The sequence below is a fragment of the Amblyraja radiata genome, chromosome 9 (genome assembly GCF_010909765.2).
Source record: "Amblyraja radiata isolate CabotCenter1 chromosome 9, sAmbRad1.1.pri, whole genome shotgun sequence".
Taxonomy (NCBI): domain Eukaryota; kingdom Metazoa; phylum Chordata; class Chondrichthyes; order Rajiformes; family Rajidae; genus Amblyraja; species Amblyraja radiata.
Window position 1 is genome coordinate 53006756 of NC_045964.1, and position 21254 is coordinate 53028009.

The 21254-nt window shown below is 42.1% G+C and overlaps 1 protein-coding gene across 7 annotated transcripts in view; it reads left to right on the forward strand.

Annotated features, from left to right (window-relative positions):
- The window catches only part of syt16 (synaptotagmin 16), a 125718-nt gene that overhangs the window by 84745 nt on the left and 19719 nt on the right, over positions 1–21254 (forward strand). For 5 of the 7 annotated variants that reach the window (XM_033027428.1, XM_033027434.1, XM_033027431.1 and 2 more), the window contains 2 exons: positions 15699–15911; positions 16378–16625. In XM_033027428.1, the coding sequence (XP_032883319.1) occupies positions 15699–15911; positions 16378–16625 (461 nt within the window). The remainder of the gene's footprint in view (positions 1–15698; positions 15912–16377; positions 16626–21254) is intronic. The other 2 variants (XM_033027433.1, XM_033027435.1) reach the window with 1 other exon arrangement.

The window sequence follows — 21254 nt, forward strand, 5'->3', positions numbered from 1 at the left end:
CTAACTTCATTGTTTATGGGCTGCCACCATTAATATGATGCAGGGGAGGGTAACTTTGTTTGACATTCACTGCTCATTGGAATATTGAGAATTGCAACATTCCAGAAGGATGCAAGCGATAGAGTGATATGTGCAGCCATGATACAAGACTAGGACTAACGGAATCAAGGGATATGGGGAGAAAACAGGAATGGGGTACTGGATTTTGGATGATCAGCCATGATCATATTGAATGGCTGGCTCGAAGGGCCGAATGGCCTACACCTGCACCAATGTTTCTATGTTTAAGAGTACATTTGCCACTGCAGTAGCTGTGGATGTGAGGGCTCTGCCAACTGACGTTTATCAATGGAGACTGGACATGTCTGGGACCCCTCTATTACCCCGTCGCTTTCCCCCCTCGAAGCTATAGAATTCCCTTTGGGGACGTCTCAAATATTGGACCCTTTCGAAGAAGAAAATTCCAAGGACTTGCTTTGGCATGTTTAGCAATGAAAAGATGTCTTTACAATGCCGCTGAAATCTACATTGTGAGATAAAATAGAGGGCAGAAAGAAAAGCACCAAATAAAATTTAGAGCACCAGTAAATATCTTACTGTGGGATTATTTTACACGTAAAGGGTGCATTCAGATTGCCTTGGTAATTGTCTTTTTCAGGTACATGTGTGTCCGTGCAATGTTAGCCGAAATGCTGATGACTTGTATGACCTGAACGATATCAGCCATTCAATCAGCCATGATTGAATGGCCGTGCAGACTTGATGGGCCGAATGGCCCAATTCTGCTCCAATCACTTATGAACTTATATAATTGGGACTTGACAATAAATTAGTATGCAGTATTAAAACTCAGCTAATATCTGCAAGGGGCTCAGCGGCCATATATTTGGTATGACAAAGCTTACTTGCATTTTCCTCTGCTCAGCTATAACTATTAATCAGAATCAACTGATTGATTCAATTCTACAATGTATTTTGTAGGTCTGATTTTTTTTGTGTACTCATTGAATGACGGAGTTACCATGCCACCGAGTGGTAATTATAGAAGGGTAATGTGTACACAGCGTCTGGCGATTACTGAAAGTGCAGCCACCCAAGGAGCAGTGTTTTATTGCACACATCTGGTCACTTGCATTACAGGGTGTAGACCTATTTCAAATGGGCTAAATTTGATTCAAGTCCGCATGCCAGTGATTACAATCTTGTTATTTTGGCGAGAACGCAATAAGGCGTTGCCAGTAGAAGGCAGAATATGTGGGGTTCGTCTGTTAATTGGTGCTAGTTTCAAATCACTGCATGTGGTGCAAAGCAACATTTTGTGTCATTTTCACACCAATATATTTTGAAAATAACCAGCCATCGGTACGACTGAAAGCTAATATTGTTTTATATCTTAAATTGAGAGAAAATGGGGATGTGGGAGTATTGATTAAGTTCCAGAAAATAGTTACTTTTGTCTCATTAAAATAGTCTTTGGTGATTTATAGTTTTGTGAGTCCTTCTGGATTAAAAATTCAGTGCAAGAGCTTGTGAACTCACCTAAAAGGTTTTTAAAAATCTAAACCAGATGCTAATTCTCTCTTATTTATGGGTTGTTGAATATCCAGTCACATTTTTGAATTGGGACAGAGATGAGATAAGGACTGAAGTTTTGACGGTTGTGATATAATATGAATGGAAATGTATAATTGCAATGAAAGTAGTAAATCAAAGCCGGAAATAGTTGCAGTCTGATCGCAAAATCTTAACTCTGAGGAAAAATCTGTCAAGGTGACACCTACGCATAGTGAGGAGAAAGCACAGAACTAAGAAGGTTATGCCCCAAGTTTACTAAACCTTCATCAGACCTCAATTGGAGTACTGTGTACAGTGCTGGTCACCGTGTGTGATATTAGAGAGGATGCGACAATGCTGGACAGGGTGTAGAGGAAATTGACGAGGTTGGTGCCTGGGATGGCACTGATCAGTTCAGAGATACAGCATAGAAACAGGACCTTCGGCTCACCAACTCAACGCCATCCATTGAGCACTCCAGTTCTACGTTATCACATTTTCTCATCCACTCCATACACATTTTATTTACAGAGGCTACTTATCCTACAGACCCACATGTCTTTGCCATGTGGGAGGAAACCAGAGCACCCGGAAGAAACCCATGTGGCCATGTTATCCCACTTCTTAAGAAAGGCGGGAGAGAGAAAACAGGGAATTATAGACCAGTTAGCCTGACATCAGTGGTGGCGAAGATGCTGGAGTCAATTATAAAAGATGAAATAGCGGCACATTTGGATAGCAGTAACAGGATCGGTCCGAGTCAGCATGGATTTACGAAGGGGAAATCATGCTTGACTAATCTTATGGAATTCTTTGAGGATGTAACTAGGAAAATGGACAAGGGACAGCCAGTGAATGTGGTGTACCTGGACTTTCAGAAAGCATTTGATAAGGTCCCACATAGGAGATTAGTGAGCAAAATTAGGGCACATGGTATTGGGGTAGAGTGCTGACAAGGATAGAAAATTGGTTGGCAGACAGGAAACAAATAGTAGGGATTAACGGGTTTCAGAATGGCAGGCAGTGACTAGTGGGGTACCGCAAGGGTCGGTGCTGGGACCGCAGCTATTTACAATATACATCAATGATTTAGATGAAGGGATTCAAAGTAACATTAGCAAATTTGCAGATGACACAAAGCTGGGTGACAGTGTGAACTGTGAGGAGGATGCAATGAGAATGGAGAGTGACTTGGACAGATTGGGTGAGTGGGCAGATGCATGGCAGATGCAGTTTAATGTGGATAAATGTGAGGTTATCCACTTTGCTACCAAAAACAGGAAGGCAGATTATTATCTAAATGGTGTCAAGTTGGAAAAAGGGGAAATACAACGGGATCTGGGGGTCCTTGTTCTTCAGTCAATTAATGTAAGCATGCAGGTCCAGCAGGCTGTGAAGAAAGCGAATGGCAAGTTGGCCTTCATAACGAGAGGAGTTGAGTATAGGAGCAAGGAGGTCCTTCTGCAGTTGTATAGGGCCCTAGTGAGACCACACCTGGAGTATTGTGTGCAGTTTTGGTCTCCAAATTTGAGGAAGGACATTCTTGCTATTGAGGGAGCGCAGCATTAGGTTTACAAGGTTAATTCCCGCTTTGGCGGGACTCATAGGCTGAGAGAATGGAGCAGCTGGGCTTGTACACTCTGGAGTTTAGAAGGATGAGAGGGCATCTTATTGAAACATATAAGATTATTAAGGGTTTGGACACGCTAGCGGCACGAAACATGTTCCCGATGTTGGGGGAGTCCAGAGCCAGGGGCCACAGTTTAAGAATAAGATGTAAGCCATTTAGAATGAAGACGAGGAAACACTTTTTCACACAGAGAGTTGTGAGTCTGGGGAATTCTCTGTCTCAGGTGGAGGCCGGTCCTCTGGATACTTTCAAGAGAGCTAGATAGGGCTCTTAAAGATAGCGGAGTCAGGGGATATGGGGAGAAGGTAGGAACGGGGTATTGATTGGGGATGATCAGCCATGATCACATTGAATGGTGGTGCTGGCTCTACTCCTGCACCTATTGTCAATTGCCTATTGATTACAGGGAGAACATGCAAACTCCACACAGATAGCTCACGAGGTCAGGTCTCAGGTCTGGCACTGTGAGGCAGCAACTCTATCACTGTGCTGCCCAGTTGTGAGCAGAGGTTAGATCTAACCTCCAAGGACGTTAAGAAGGGACATGATTGAAGTGAATAAAATTATGAAGGGCATACAGGGTAGACTGCAAGAGACATTTCCCCATATCAGAGGTAGACAAAATTAGAGGACATATTTAGGGGATATGAGGGCAACCTTCTTCAGCCAGATTGTGGTAACTTTTGGAGCGCACTGCATAGCAGTGTGTTTGAAGCAGAGTTACTGACAACATTTAAAATGTGTATAGGTAAGCGCTTGAAACGTTGAGGTATACACGGATTACAGACAAAGTGCTGAACAATGGAGTTACCATGGAAAGCTTGAACTGGTTAGCATGGACAAGTTGGGCCGAATAGCCTGTTTGGTTCTGTGAAAACGATTCTGCAGAGAGCGATTGTGGAGTGTTTCGTGGAGGGCTGGATTTTGCAATTATAAAACTACCAACAGTTGCTGTCATTACACCATGAAACAAAGTGCAACTTCTGGAGACTGCAGCTTATGCTGCCGTCTGCGACTCCCTTCCCCAGGGAAGACTACTTGGCAGCTCCACTACAGTGTATTCTCAGGAAACCAGTAAACTGATGATAACTGTGTGCTTATAAATCCTCCTCATTGTAAAATATTATAAAGATTATGCCAAAGGTGTGAGTGAAAGTTTAATGGAATACGTAATCATAACTATGGCCCCAATGTGTGCAGCGGCTCAGTCCCCTTTATAGCATCACTGTTGTTGTGTGCCACAGATCCTCCTGGATCTGATGTCTAATAGGACCCAAAAATGTGAAACCCTACCTTTTTATAGATAGCTTTCATCACGTCCAGCAGCAGGTGCTGTCGTGGGGCAGTAGGTACCATATACATGGATTTTAGTCAAGCTTTTGATAAGGTCCCTCATGTTGGGCTGATCCAGAAGATTAAGATGCATGGGATTCAAGATGACTTGGTGGTGTGGATTCAGATCTGGCTTATTCATAGCTTGGGAGTGGCGGCGCCTAACGGCAGCGGCTCGACTACAGTCGTCTGTCTTTTTTTATTTTTGTCTTGTTAAATGTATGCCTTTGAGTCAGTTTTTATTTTATTTTTTTAGCTGTGTATATGTGGGGGGTGGTGGGGGGGGGGGGGGCTGTGGGGGAAACCGTTAATCTCTTCCCTGTGCGGGGACCCGACTATTCCCTGTCGGGTCTCGGATGTCGTTGGGCCTAACATCGTGGAGCCGGCGGCGACCTCCGGCCGGGACTAACCTGGGGGCTCCAGTTGCAGAGCCTGCGGAACTGACATCGCGGAGCTGGCCAACTTCGGAGCGGGAAGAGCTGTGGTGGCGCGCGGCTGCGACCCGACTTTTGGAGTTCGGAGGCACCGGCGGCAGACCCGGTGGACGGGAACATCGGGATCTCGCAGGTCCCTGGTGGGAGACCGCTTTTCCGAGCTCCGCAACGGCGACTTCTCCCGCTGGAATCGCGGGTTTAAGGACATGGAGCCGGGGCCTAATATCGCCCGGCGTGGCTTAAACGGCCTCAGGACTTACCATCGCCCGCCGGGGGCTTTAACATCGGAGCCCCAGTTCGCCTCGACACTGCAGTTGGACTGCTGGACCGCGGGAGAAGGAACAAAGGGAAGAGATAAAGACTTTGCCTTCCATCACAGTGAGGAGATGTTGGAGAATCATTGTGATGGATGTTTATGTAAACTGTGTTAAGTGTGGGTCTTGGATTGTTTTGTAATGTAAAAAAAACTGTAGAAATGGAATTTCGTTCAAACCTAGGTTTGAATGACAATAAATAGCATTCTATTCTATTCTATTCTATTCATAGGAAACAGTGGGTTGTGGTGGAAGGAAGCTGTTCTGGCTGGAGGTCTGTGACCAGTGGAATTCCACAGGGATCTATGTTGTTTGGGATATATGTAATGACTTGGACGTAAATGCAGATGAATAACTTTGCTGATGACCCCAAAATTGGAGAATTTGCAGACAGTGAGGAAAGCTGTCAGAAGATATAGCGGGATATTGATCAGCCCTAGAAATGGGTGGAGAAATGGCAGCTGGAGTTTAATCCAAGTGTGAGTGTGAGGTATTGCACTTTGGGAGGTTGAATGTAAGGGGAGAGTATACAGTTAATGGCAAGACCCTTAACAGCAATGATCCACAGAGGGATCTAGGAGTCCCATGTTCATAGCTCACTGAAGGTGGCAGCACAAGTAGTTAGGATGGTGAAGAAGGCTTATGGTATGCTTGCCTTCATTGCTAGGGGCATTGAGCATAAGAGTCAGGAAGTCATGATGTAGCTTTGTAAGAGTTTAGTTAGGCCACATTATGGAGTATTATGTGCAGTTCTGGTTGCCCCATTCCAGGAAGGATGTGGAGGTTGTGGAGGTGGTGCAGAGGACGTTTACCGGAATGCTGCCTGGCCGAGAGGGTTTCTGCGACAAGGATAGGTTGGATAGACTTGGATTGTTTTCTCTGGAACGTTGGAGGTTGAGGAGAGACTTGATAGAAGTATATAAAATTATGAGAGGCATATGTAGGGGTAGACAGTGAGACCTTTTCCCGCAGGTGGGAATGTCCAACACTAGAGGGCATAGCTGTAAGGTGAGAGAGGAAAAGTTTCATGGAGATGTGTTGGCCAAGTATTTTTCCCACACAGAGTGGTGGGGGGGGTCTGGGATCTATTGCCAGGGGTGGTGGTGGAGGCAGATACAATAGTGGGGTTTAAGACTTTTAGTCGCGCACATGGAAATGCAAGGAATAGAGGGATTATGGATCATGTACACGCAGATGAGATCAGTTTAACTTGGCATCATGTTTGGATCAAACATCGTGGGCTGAAGGGCTTGTTCCTGTGCTGTAGTGTTCTAGGTAATAGGACGAAACTACAGATGCTGGTTTATACCAAAGACACAATATGCTGGAGTAACTCAGTGGGCCAAGCAGCATCCACAGAGAGAAAGAATATGTGACATATTGGGTCAGGACCCTTCTTCAGACTGAAAGTGGGGGGAGAGGTGCGGGGGAACTAGAGGCGAGAAACTCTTTTAATTCATTGCTGCTCACAATCTCATTAATTGATCATTTCAGTGCTGCCACCCTCTCATGAGCTATCTAGTTGCATCGTTATCACAGTGAGACTGATCTGAACTCTGAGGTCCATATACATTGTCTGCCTCGTCTCTGCACGTTATATACACACCCAGCCAATACTTGTGAGTGTTAACAGATGTTTTATTATTGTTTTATAGTATTGGTACCTGCCCAAAATTGTTGATTTACAAGTAATGTGAAAGATGCCATTTAAACTGATAGTCCTTTCATTGAAATTGGTAAAAGATAGACTGGAGCTATCTGGAGCTACCCCCCCCCCCCCCCCCCCCCCCCCCCCCCCCCCCACTGTTATTGTTCCATGGTTGTGGTCCGTTTGTCACTTTAAATCATGTGACATTTTATCTTTGACTGTAAACTATATAAAGACATGGAAAGAGGGAGCTGCTGTTACAGGAGTTCAGTACAAAATTTGAATTGCAAATACTGTATGACACAATTTCAAACTCAAACATTGTACTATTTTCAACCACCGCTGCGGGCTCTGTATTCTTCCTCCAGGGAATATCCCAGGTGCTCATTTGGATATAAAGGTGTTGCAGCAGTTCGTGAAAAACCGTCTAGGCGCGGCCATGCTCAAATAGTCTCTGATGTTTCTCCCTAATTTTCCTACCTTCAACTGATCATTTTCTGATAATAACTGATAATTTGATTCTCACCTTAACCCTCTATTCCTGTATATCCATGGTGATCTTTCACCCCTTGACTATTAAGAACCAATTTACCTCTGCCTTAAAAATATGAAAAGCTATTTAAGAAAACAGCTTCAAAGACTCATGACTTTCTCAGAGAATTCTATTTTCCTCCATTTTAGATTGGGATCCCCATACTTTTCAAAGAGAGACCCCACTTCCTCCCCCCCACCCCACACCTTGTTTTAGATTGTCATATAAGAGGAAACATCTTCGCTGTCAATTTTAAACAGGTGAATCATGTTTTATTCCTTCCTGATTTTCATATGATTTTATGACATTGCTTTTAAATTTAGGTTATGCACTTAGTTATTTAGGTTATGCACTATTGCACTTAAGAAATCTATTGCAAACTGAAATGCTCTCTTATTGAGACTCTAGTTTAAATAAACTGGAATTCTGCTAATAATTATGGAGAACTTTGAAATAATTGGGTCTTTTGAATGCAAAGGACAGTAATCAGGGAGAAAATGATGGTACTGATGCAGGTCAGGCGTAAAGAATAGATTATAGTGTAGGAAAATTAGACAGACAAATTAAGTGTATATGTAAACCCCAAAGTAAATCAAAATACAGCCTTTCAAATTATTGTGCTCTGGGAAGGAGAGAAGTTGGAATGAAAAATAATGACAAATAAAGAAATGCTGTTAAAGTATTGAGCTAGACTTTCTGACCTATTGAGGTCAATTAATAGTGACTAAAATATCTAAACTAGAATGCAACATTTTAGTCATGGTCTGGGCTTATACTGTGTGAGTATTAGCCGAAATAAGGTCGTCAGTTCAGTTCCGTTCATTGTCACCTGTATAGTGAAAAGCTTTTTGTTGCATGCCAACCAGTCAGCAGAAAGACGATACATGATTACAATCGATCCATTTACGGTGTATAGATACATGATAAGGTTATAACGTTTAGTGCAAGGCAAAGCCAGCAGAGTCTGATCAAGGATAGTCCGAGGGTCATCAAAGAGGTAGATAGTAGTTCAGCACTGCTCTCTGGTTGTGGTAGGATGATTCAGTTGCCTGATAACAGCTGGGATGAAACTGTCCACGAATCTGGTAGTGTGTGTTGTCAATCTTCCTGATAAAACATGCAATTGAGTATTAACCAAATGTCTAACTGAATATATAATTCGTGATTTAACAATGAATCTGGAATCCTTTACAAGACGATCACAAAGTTCTGATCAGATTTATCAGTTCCTGATAAAATTATTTTTTACTTAAATGCAACCTTTGCAGGTTACATTTTAAAATGTTAGCTTTGGAAGACTTTGCAATTTAACATGCGTTCATAGGTTTTTGACCTAGAATGCCTATCAACCATTTTGGATTTATTTCAACGAATTGCATCCCAAAATTGTTTTGCAGCAACGTGCAGAGGTTTGATTTTGTGTGATTTTTAGAAAAGATATTTACTCTGTACAGTAAATTCACAATTGGTTATTTGGTTCTTTCATTGTGGGAGGCAATGCTGCAAAATTAATAGAACTCCTGTTACTCAGTCAACTTTCCTGATGGTTTCTTAGCGACAAGAATATTGCTTAAGATGCTATCTTTCCAGATAAACTAAGCAACAGGTGCTCTAGTGAAAAAAAAAACACTTGAATTCAGTATTTAATTGGCAGCCTAGACTCTAGAATTGCAGAGATATTTATAGGAATATAAAAAAAAGAATTACAAAATGTACTGGAACTGTTATTTGGTGCCTTTATTGTCTTGTTTGTCACCAACATTACAAAGGAATAAGGGATCAGAGGTGTACAGGGAACAGTGCAATAATGTGCTGGATGTTCAGTGGGAATACAAGTGGAATAACAAGGAACGATTCCAGGAAACCAGCAGGGATTCATTGGCAAGACCATTAAATAGATGAAAATTAATGAAAAAGGAAAGAAAGATGAGAGAATGGTAGAACAAAAGTAGAATTGAACTTTGTGATTATCTTGTAAAGGATTCCAGATTCATTGTTAAATCACTAATTGTATATTCAGTTAGACATTTGTTTGATACTCAATTGCATGTTTTAAAATATTTTTTTTTTGTTTCGATATATATATTGCAGTACAAATTGCCTAGAAAATCGACCACATCATACTTTTATCTGTCCATGCGGGATTGAGATTTGGCGTCACAGAGGCTGAAAGGTGATAGCTTTAATTTTCAGGATATTTAATGCATCTCTGGGATTCTAATTGGCACCTTCTGGAGCAAATCGGTGAAGGCCTACCCAATATCGTTTCAGCACCAGTTGTCAATGAGATAAGACTGCACCCTTTGCAATACTCAATGTTCCCTCAAAAGATGCTGCCTGACTCGCTGAGTTACTCCAGCACTTTGTGTTTTACTCAAGATCCCAGCAGCTGCAGTTCCATGTGTCTTCATGTGATTGCCTTCTGTCCAGTCTTTCACTTTAACCATATTGGCATCTTACTTAAATCAGTGGGCAGTAATATCAACGTGCCCAGGCCCCGTTCACTTTTTAATGGGGATTTCCAGAAGCTCACAATCTGCCAACTTTGATACCTCCACTGGCGGATAAAGATTTTTATGATCAACCATATTTATCCGACTCAAACATTTATGTGACTCCAAGAGGCCACCCCTCAGCCTCCTCCAATGCAGGCAAAAATAAATAGAAAAAAGAAAAAGGAAAGCAAAAGGTAAAGCAAAAGGAATCATAATGGCGATAGGAATATGTTTAGGAATAGATAGGGTGAACACAGAGAGTCTTTTACCCAGGGGAGGGGAATCAAGAGCCAGAGGACATAGGATTAAGGTGAGGGGGAAAGGATTTAAGAGGAACCTGAGGGGCAACTTTTTCACACAGAGGATGGTGGGTATGTGGACTGAGCTGTCAGGGAATGGTTTAGAGGGATATGGGCCAAAGGCAGGCAGGTGAGACTAGTGTAGATGGGGCACCTTGGTCGGCATGGCCAGGTTGGGCCGAAGGGCCTGTTTCTGTGTTCTATGACTCTGTAACTTGTTAGGTGACTCTCTGAGCTCTACAGAATGTTGAAAACTAAACATTCCAATATTTTTTTAAAGGTTGAGACCCTTTTTCAGTCTGAAGAAGGGTCTCGACCCGAAACGCCACCCACTCCATCTCTCCAGAGATGCTGCCTGTCCCATTGAGTTACTCCAGCTTTTTGTGTCTGGCTCCGATTTAAACCAGCATCTGCAGTTCTTTCCTGTACATCATTTTTTTTAAAACCTGTGTTGGAGACAAAAATAACTAATTGCTTACGTTGTCTAGTTCAGTTAAAGTCATAATCTCCGTGGGATATTACATTCAAAATTCAAAGGATTTAAGAATTTATTTTGGAAGCAAATTGTTAGATCAACTCTCATGGGCAGCATTGTGTTCCACGCACCAGTTGATGTATGATAAGGGTTCACAAAAAGCAATTTTGTTTGAAATCATCTGCATACTTGAACATAGACGTGCAACTTATGGAGAGGCTACAGGGCTTCAAAATGTTTCACTCACTGTCAGAAAGACAAAAGAATGAAGGATAATAATAATCCCTATTCAGGTGTTGCCGTGGCAACCACAAATGCAAGTCGTTCAAGTCTTTCTAGCACTGTCTCATATTTCTGCTTCTGGTATCTTAATAGAAATGTAACGATGTCGGAGCAATTTTGTGTTATTTAAGGAATAATAGTCAGGCAATAAATGGGCTTCAAGGCACTAAAGGATTCCAAGAATGTGGAGACCTCACAAATAGGCAACGTTCAAGTAGTTTATTTACATTTCAAGTCTTAATTTTTGTCTTGTTATACAGCAGACGTGGCCCCACTGGTAAATATAGATGGCCAAGAAACTGAGCCGCACGATGGACTAGTATTGCCATGTGTTGTCCATGTGCCCTTTGCTGCGATATTCTATTGAACAAATTTCCCAAGCACAGCGGGATTAGTCTTGCACGCAAAGCACGAATAAAATCCTTTCCTCGGGTTTTACCATTGCAGAATTAGATCAGGTTGCAAGTGGTGAAGAGGGGAGTATGGCATGGGGGAAGGGTATGTTTGCAGGAGGATCATGTGAAAGGGTGAGGTGACGGGGAAGGCTGGTGCACTTAGCAAAGGAAACTCCATGTGTTGGAGATGATCTATTTCTTCCAGCTTCCCGAGTCATGGTACCCGGCTCTCAAGTTACCGTGAAATACTTATCTTGGGGATATCCTGTAGACAGATGCTCAATGAAGCATCATTTTGTGCAGATGTTTCTAAATAACAATGACTATGGAGAAAAGAAGATGATTGTGAGGGAGAAAAGGATTGGTTCAGTAAAACCCGAGGCACTAACTCATGGCAAGAACAACATGCTGAGTTTGGCAGCAGCAATAGAACACAGAAATCACATTGCTGATTGATACCCTAATGCAAACAACATTCAGCAGAGTCAAGTGGCAGAAAGTGAGATGGCCTAATGATCTGTAGGCCAGTGGTTCGGTATCCCAGAGAGTCACCAGCCCCACTGTTACTCTTTAAGATGTAATGCTGAAAACATAAGAATTTCATCTCAACATCATTATAGGAAATGACCCATGATTTCCTAATGTGGAAGGCAAAGCATGTGCAGGGCAGTGTCCTTGCATTCTCACCAAAGCAAAATGGACACTATTGCTCGCTTCTTGAAGAAGAGAATGGAACTATCCCACTGTCCAGGCCAATTTTCTTCCCTTATCTGATGCTATCAGATTAACTAATACTGCAAATTGGCTATTGGTGGGATTGCAGTGTTTGTCTAGACAACATCAGTGACTACAGTTCAAGCCAGTGTCATCCATTGACTTTGATATGCACAATCTTTTCACTGGAAAGAAATAGTGATGATAGGAAGGATCAAAAGCATAGACCATAAAACAGTATAGCACAGGATCGGGCCCTTCGGCCTACAATGTTTGTGCCGAACATGATGTCAAGTTATCATACTGAACTGTACATGATCCATATCCCTCTATTCCCTGCACATATCCCTCTATTCCCTGCACTTCCATGTGCCTATCTAAAAGCCTGTTATAAGTCACTATCATATTTGCCTCGACTGCCACCTTTGACAAAGAGTTCCAGGCCGCCACTACTTTCCCCCTCACACCTTATAGCTATGCCCTCTGGTGTTGGACATTTCCTCCCTGGGAAAAAGGTTTTGACTGTCTACCCTATCTGTGCCTCTCAAAATGTTATATACTTCTATCAAGTCTCTCCCGAACCTCCAAAAATCCAGGGAAAACAATCCAAGTCTATCCAAACTATTCCTGCAGCCGAAACCCTCTATTCCAGGCAGCATTCTGGTAAGCTGCCTCTACAACCCCTGCATTGCCTCCACATCTTTCCTGTAATATGGTGACTGGAACTGCACACGATACTCCAAATGTGACCAAACCAAAGTCCTATAGAGCTGCATCATGAACACGTCAACTACTTAAACACTCTGTAGGACAAAATAGTGTTGACAGGGACTCAGTAGTTTCTATCAATACTCATAGAATCATTTTGCTGCTTGATCCTGATTGAGCGTATCCATCTGAAGCATGGGTCAGGTTGGTTAACTCCTTTCTGTACTTCTGAGTGGGTGTTTGCAACATGGTGTAAACTCAACAAGTAATGTCCAGAATCACCAGCTGTCCTGCAGTGAAGTTGCACCTAAATTTGATGTTATTCCACGAATATGAGGCAGGTTAAAAAAAAATCATCATACAGTATTGTAACATTGTTAAATTGAAGGTTGCAAAGGGAATGTGAATGAATTTGAAAATAAAACCGATGAAAGCAAAGGCTGCAAACAATTTAACTTACAAAAATAGAAAATAAAAAGATAAAACCAGTGTGATTGGGGCAAATTAAGGAAATATTAAATAGAAAATATTCCTTGTGATTAGATGTTTCCTCCTACATTCCAAAGACGTGCAGGTTTGTAGGTTAATTGGTTTTGGTAAAGATTGTAAATTGTCCCTAGTGTGCAGGGTCGTGTTGGTATACGGGAATCGCTGGTCAGTGCGGACTCGGTGGGCCGAAGGGCCTGTTTCCGTGCTCTATCCTTAAACTAAAGATGGAAATGTCCTGGAAATGTGGGGCAATAAACATGGCTTGAAGACTTGAGTTGGCTATCTTGAATGGGAGTGGGCTTCTGGCTTTGAGCAAGAATGAACGAGGTTACGGATGGAAAAGTTAAATAAGCCCAATGATCCCGCCTCTCAGTTGACGAAGGAAGTTGGCAGTCAGCTGATATTTTCCAGCACTTGTTGGACACAAAGCAGCTGTCATAGGACTGAAACATAGCAAGCATAACCCTTGTGTTCACATCATGGGCTGGTGATTGATCTTCAATCTACAAGTCCCACATTGAATGCAAGGGAATGATTTGAGAGTACAGTGAGAGTCTGGAGGATATAGATTAATGGGAGGCTGAGCAGGGTGTTATATGTACAACGTCATTTTTGGCAGCTCTTAAATTCATTATTTTGAAGCATAACATTTGATCCAGTTGTTAAGGTTGAAATAGCATGTGTTGTTTATTTAGATTTAAAGAAAGAGATTGGCACAATTAAATGTTTGGGAATTATTGGCCAGTTTCCAGGCAGTGTGATGATGAGGTTATGGGAATAACTAGCAGGAAACCCTAAGGAATCATGTGGCTTGGGAGGCGTCTGTTTGAATGTCATCACAGAGATAGCTACTGAGATTGTTACAATTTAATTTTGACTTTAATGAGGAAACAAACCCGAAACTCATTTTGCACAATAAACAATAATTTATTAGCTATTAATTAACCATGGAGTAAAAGCGAAGGCACTTGAAATTTTCAGAGGATATCCAAATGCAAGCGATGTCAATGAGGAAGCACCTGCTTACTTCAAAGGACCGGTGGCCCCGGTCTTGTGGGCCGATTATAGTTTAATGAAGGTAAAGTATGGGAACTAGGGAGTTGCAGTACAAGCTATGAACTTAGTCAGAGCCCAGGATTGCAATTGAGTATTGGTGGCTCAGTTGCTAATTCATTAACCCCATAACTATATATGGTCTAAGAAGGAAAAAAGTATTAGGGTGAATATCAGATCAATGGGAATTTGCCAATCTTGGTTCTCCAATCTACCTCTTTACCAGAAGTGATATGAGGGCAAACATAATTCCTGGCAAGGCAGTTGCTTGCCAAAAGAAATGAAATGTTTCCTAACATCGGCAAGAGCAACATGGATGTTGATCTTTAGAGGCCATGTTGGTTTGAAACTGGGTAGATTGTGAGGAAGATGCACAGAGGCTAAAAATAATTCATTGCCATAGACAGCTGTGGAGGCCAAGTCAATTAATACTTTTAAGGCGGATATTGACAGTCTTGATTAGTAACGGTGTCAGGGGTTATGAGGAGAAGGGAGGAGAATGGGGTTGAGAGGGAAAGATAGATCAGCCATGATTCAATGGCGGAGTTGACTTGATTGGTCGAATGGCCTAATTCTGCCCCTAGAGCTTATGAGAATGGGGTAAATGCATGGCATATGCAGTACAATGTTAATATATGTGAAAAAAATCTTAAACAATTGTTTTTATTAACCAATTTGGTTAAGAGAAACTAAAAGGCAGTGAAGGTGGTGGTAGATTGGGAAACATTGATAAACGGAGTTTGGATGCCCTTGTACTGCAGTCATGAAAGATCAAACAATGAAGAAGACATATAATACATTGACCTGCACAAGACGTTTTGGGTGTAGGATGTCATGATACAATTATACAGGGCCATGGTGAGGCCACACCTGGAGTATTATCTGGAGTTGTGGAGCCCTTACCAAATAAAGGATGTACTTGCTATTGAGAAATGCAACAACGGCTCACCAGATTGATTCATGTGATGCCAGGATTGCCACTAGAGGAGAGAATGGGTTCGCTCTGCTGTATTCATGGGGTTTAGAATAGTGAGAGGGGATGTCATTGGACCGTGAACAATTCTAACAATTTAATGATGTTAAAGTATGGGAACTGGGGGGATAGACTGAATGCAGGGAGGATGTTTCCTTTGGGCAAGAATCGCAGAACCCTTTGTGTAAAGTATCACAAGAAGCATCAAATGTTGTGAGATTGCAGTGGCCTCTCTTAGTTTAGTTTAGTTTTTATTTTGATGTATACTGAGGTACAGTGAAAGCTTTTGTACTGTGTGCCTAACTATCAACAGGAAAAAAGTCCTTCTATTGCAAAGATGTCCAAGGGCTATATTCTCTTTCTCTCCCCAGTGGACAGTTATGGGGATGATCAGGAGCTGACGACATCCACAGACAGCGATGAAGATGTGATCAAGCAGTTTGAATTCTCTGTGTCGAGGTCCCAGAGTTTCCGATCGACAGTGTCAGAGAAGGTGACACGGGCGGGTTTAGAGCGTAGGCAGAAATTTAATCGTTTACCTTCAAATCGTGAAGAGTTCAGCAGCGAGGCCTCTGACGTTGAAGGTACCACGCATGACTTGTAATATCATCACAAGGCCACACCATTTTCTCGATACTTTGCTAGTTTCTTTTGCAGCTTGCAAACTTGAATGTGTTTTCATGGGTTTTTTTAAGTTATTCCAGTGCTTTTCAGTAATGACCCTATTTAACTTTACAAAAGGACACAAATAAAGGATGGACTGCATTAAATATAACCAGTAATATTAAGCATCAAGAGTAATAGTCCCATTTATGTATGGTAACAAATTCTTCTGTCTAAATGCATTGTGCCTTGAGATAAAATACCTTATTGAATAATTGGAACTTCCTACAAATGTTAAAGCAAGGTCTTTATTAACTTTCATTCTCCATGTTTTTTATCAGCTGTAAGTGATTGAGAGCTATATTCTTATGTATGTTAGTGTTCACAGACTAACATGCCTTCTCCATGCTTTAAAAATATTGTCCACGTTTACTTGTTTTGACGCAGATAAACAGAATCAGTTTAGCTTCCAAGATAATTGCTCTAATGAAGAAGATGCATTGTCTATGATCTCAGCCGCTGGATTTGAGGATGGAGCCGAACATCCAAAGACCTCTGATGAAGCAGCTGGATTTCCAGTCAATAACGACAGGGTGCAGCAAACAGAGCCTCCTCCGGATCAAGAGTCGAACTTTGATAACCAGGCCTATGATGGAAATGACCAGACTGATAGTTCCCCGGCTTGGACTCCAGAGGTAATACCTCAACATTGTACTCTTTTTGGGGAATAATCATATCTCGTATCTCATACGTGGGTGACACGGTGATGCAGCAGCAGAGTTGCTGTCTTACAGCGCCAGAGACCCGGGTTCGATCCAGACTACAGGTGCTGTCTTTGCGTAATTTGTACACTCTCCCCACGTGGGTTTTTTTTTCGGGTGCTCCAGTTTCCTCACACACTCCAAAGACGTGCAGGTTTGTAATTTAGTTGGCTTCTGTAAATTGCCCCTAGTGTGTAGGATGCAAAGCAGTTGATACATAGAACTAGTATACGGATGATCAATGGTCGGCGCAGACACAGCGGGTTGACGTGCCTGTGTCCACGCTGTATCTCTAAACTAAACTAAACTAAACTAAATTAAATTTCATTGTCAGTGACCACTTTCATTATTTGGACAAAGCAAATTAGAGGGTTGCATTAACTTAATTGGCTTTAAGCCGGTGTGTTCTTTTTTAACAATTTAATTTATTTCTTCTTTATTTTGTTTGTGTTTCTTCAGCCAGAACACCGGTAATGACTATCTGCACTGACGCAATGATAAATGACAAGGTTGAATATTCTGGTAGTCTGTCACACTATTACCAGTTTAGTTTAGAAATACAGAATGGAAACAGGCCCTTCGGCCCACCAAGTCCACACACACCCATTCGCACTAGTCCTGTATTATCCCACTTTGGTATCTACCAAGTGGGTGTCGTGAAACTGTGCTGAAATGTTAATCTGAAGAACAACTATCCTTTCTTTTGCTGACTGGTTTAAAACCATGTGCAATGCAAAACAATTGTGAAGCAAAGCTAAAAAGAAAGAGAATACAATAATTTACTTCAGATAGTTTAAATTCTGAATATGGCATTTTTCTTTCCTTCCCATGGAAAAATTGAGCCCCAGCTAATGAATTAAATCCTTATTAACAATATTTGTATGTAGTCAGTATAGTCCTATAGCAGTCATTTTCCTATTGTCCATATGGGATACAGAAATATCCATGAAATTCTGGAAAACATTTTTTTAATTGTGTTTTCTTGTTGTTCCACATGGAGGAATATCAACTGAGATGGTAAATAAAATTGTGAGAGGCAAAGATTGGGTAGATAGTCAGAACCTTTTTCCCAGAGTGAAAATGTCCAAGACTAGAGGGCATAGAGATATGTTGAGAGGGGAAAAGTTTAATGAAATGCATTGCCATGGGTGGTGGTGGAGGCAGATACGATAGTTAACTTAAATGCTTTTAGATAGGGACATGGAAGTGCAGTGAATATAGGGATATGGATCATGTACAGGCAGATGAGATCAGTTCATCCTGGCACCTTGTCCAGCATAAACATGTGGGCTGTTCCTGTGCTGTACTGTGCTATGTTCCATCGATCACCCGTGCACTAGTTCTAGATTACACCAGTTTGCATCCTACACACTAGGGGCAATTTACAGAAGGAGATTAAGCTACAAACCTACATGTCTTTGGAATGTGAGACGAAACCGGAGCATCCAGAGAAAACTCACAGTGTCACAGGGAGAATGTGCAAACTCAAAACAGACAGCACCCGTAGTCAGGATCGAACCTGGGTCTCTGGCGCTGTAAGGCAGCAACTCTACTGCTGTGCCACTGTGCTGCTCTACTGTGTACTACTCATGCACAGTGTCTGCATTGTATATCATGCACCAAATGCACTCTGTAACTCACCTAGGCTACTCTGACAGCAGCTGCCAAACCAATAACCCCTCCACCATAGGGCTAGGGCAATAGGTACAACAGCCTGGAGGTTTCTCTCCAAATCGCAAACTACCTTAATTTGGTCTAGTCCTGGAACTTCCTCTCCAACTACAATGTGGCAGTATCTTCACCAAGAGTAATGCAGTGGTTTATGAAGGTGGCTTGCCACCATATTGTTAAGGGAAGGTCATTAAACGCTGGCCTTTGCAGTAGTGTCCTGATCCCACAATGCTTTTGTAAATACCGCTAAATAAAGACTTTAAATTCACCTCCAGTATTCGGCAGCATCTACAGGTGGCTTTGCCCTGTGGGGATGTGATTGAGAGCAGAGACAAAACTATCTTGATTTTTGTGTTTTGCCTTTTCATTGTTCTGTTATTCCACCATCTCCCTTAATATAATAGATATTGAAAATGTAAAGATCAAATATTTATTTTTAACCATAAAAATCAATTGAATTATAGTATGAATTTTACTGCCAACGATACTACATAAATGTACATTAAATATGTTGAGAGAATGTATTTAACTCCTATGGCGTGCCTTTTGCCTGCAAGGCAATCTCTATTAGTCGCACCCTACTCTACAGCTTAGTCTCAGCAGGGTATGAGGATCTCTCCATATCTCCGTGCTGCTTCTTTCCTGAAAGGATGAGCTCATTATTTACAGAGGGAGGCTGTTTCGCCTGTGGCACTTGTGCTGGTTCATTGCAAAAGCAAACCAGTTGCCTGAATTCCAATTTGCAAGTCAGAACCCTTCCCCCTCTCTAACATGGTGGCTCTGGGATCTGGGATCAAGTGGGGAGCCGACTGACTTGCTGCACCACTGCAGCCAAAGGCAGGCTCCCTGTAACATATTGACCAAAGGAGGCAGTAGATTACAATGGTCCCAATGGGAAAGGAGACTGGGTGGCCAAAAGGTGGCCACTGCAGCAGCTCCAAATGTCAGGTGTGTGGGCATTACTTGACCACTGTTTATAACTGTATTCAAATAGCATTCTCTTTAAATTTTTTGACTTGAAGAATATTATGTCTTTTTCCCCGTCTCCAGCTTCAAAGAAAGGGGCTGGGAATGAATCTGTGTGAGAACTGGTGAACAAAGTAATACTTAATCTAACAGTTCTAAAATGTGTTGGAAAGCTATGTAACTCTATACACTGGATTAGCTGTTCCTATTTTCATGTGATATTTGATCACATTTTTTTTTCCCTTCTGTCAAGCAGCCTTCACATGTTTAATGCCCTGATTCGGTAACTGGATGCCATTCTAAGGCTCTTGGGCTAATTACTTTGATAAACCTATTTATAGGGACTGATTCTTGATCCTTGTAGTGGAAGCAGTAGTTTTTTTTTTAAACGCACAAAGGATGAATTCTTCATCTTTTGATACCGAAAAGCACCTTGATCCCGTGTCCAGAAAATGAACAATAGCAAATTGGACCCAGTTGTAGAAGCATCATTCTATGACTGAGGCTTTAAATGCACTGAACTATTGGCGGAGGCTGAAGTTAATATTGAGCTGTGATTTAAAAGCTGCCACATTATGCTGGCTCTCTCTCCTTGCTTGGCTTTTGAGTCGAAGCCAGAGGAAAATGACGTGAAGGCTTCCTCTCATCAAATGTCGCAAAGAGGCACGAGAGTGAGTTTCAGATACTTTATTCTAGGTTTTACCCCTCTTCAATTTGTCCTGCAAGGATTTCAAAGCTTTGCAACACATTCACACAAAGGGTGGTGGGTGTATGGAACGAGCTGCCAGAGGAGGTAGTTGAGTTCAAAGTTCATAAGTTGTGGAAGCAGAATTAGGCCATTCGGCCCATCAAGTCCACTACACCATTCAATCATGGCTGATCTATCTTTCACTCTCCACCCCATTCTCCGGCCTTCACCCCATAACCCCTGACACCCACACTAATCAAGAATCTGTCAATCTCTACTTTAAAAATATTTATTGACTTGGCTTCCACAGCCGTCTGCGGAAATGAATTCCACTGATTCACCACCCTCTGATGAAATACATTCCTTCTCCTCTCCTTTCTAAAGGTACGTCCTTTTATTCTGAGGCTATGGTCTCTGTTCCTAGACTCTCCCTCTTGAGGCAGGTACTATCACAATGTTTAAGAAACATTAGACAGGTACATGGATAGGACAGGTTTAGAGAGATGTGGGCCAAATGCAAGCAGGTGGAACTAGTATAGAGTTGGTCGGTGTGGGCAAGTTTTGCCGAAGGGCCTGTTTCCACACTGTAGGACTCTATTTCTGTATTAGTTCATTGTCTTCTGTTTCCGCCACCATTGTGCCAATTGGTAACACACTGGCTTCCAACCCTGAAGTTTGAGCTGGGAAAACTCAGCTGATATTCTAGAGCATTTCTGCCAGTTTAGTTCACAGTTACCTTCCAGATAAGGCATGAACCCAAGGCTTTTTGGTCTTCCCTAGCAGATGGACATAAAAGAACCTAGTGCCCTGAGTTCAGAGAGGAGTTGAGGTTTTTCCTGATGATCCGATCAATTAATATCTCTCTAGCTGTTATCATGCAGCTGCTTCAACGACTTTACTGTGCACAAGCTAGCAGTTGTGCATCCTATATTGCAACCGGAACTTGATTTCTACAAGATATTTCGTTACGTATAAAGTGCTTTAGGATGTCCTGAAATTATGACGGGCGCTTTAGAAAAACATGTTTTTTTTTCATTTCCTGGTATTTTACTGCTTTGCTTCATCCATTTAGGCACCATTTGTGAATGGAGATCGATTTGAAACCGGTATCAGTTTCATTTCTCTGTCGATCTCTGTTGTGAGCCTTATGTGGAAGGGGGGGGGGGGGGGGGGATAGGGCATGGGCTAAAGCTGAGGTGATGCCAAATAATTTTGATGTCTTGCTCCTTTAGCCTTCC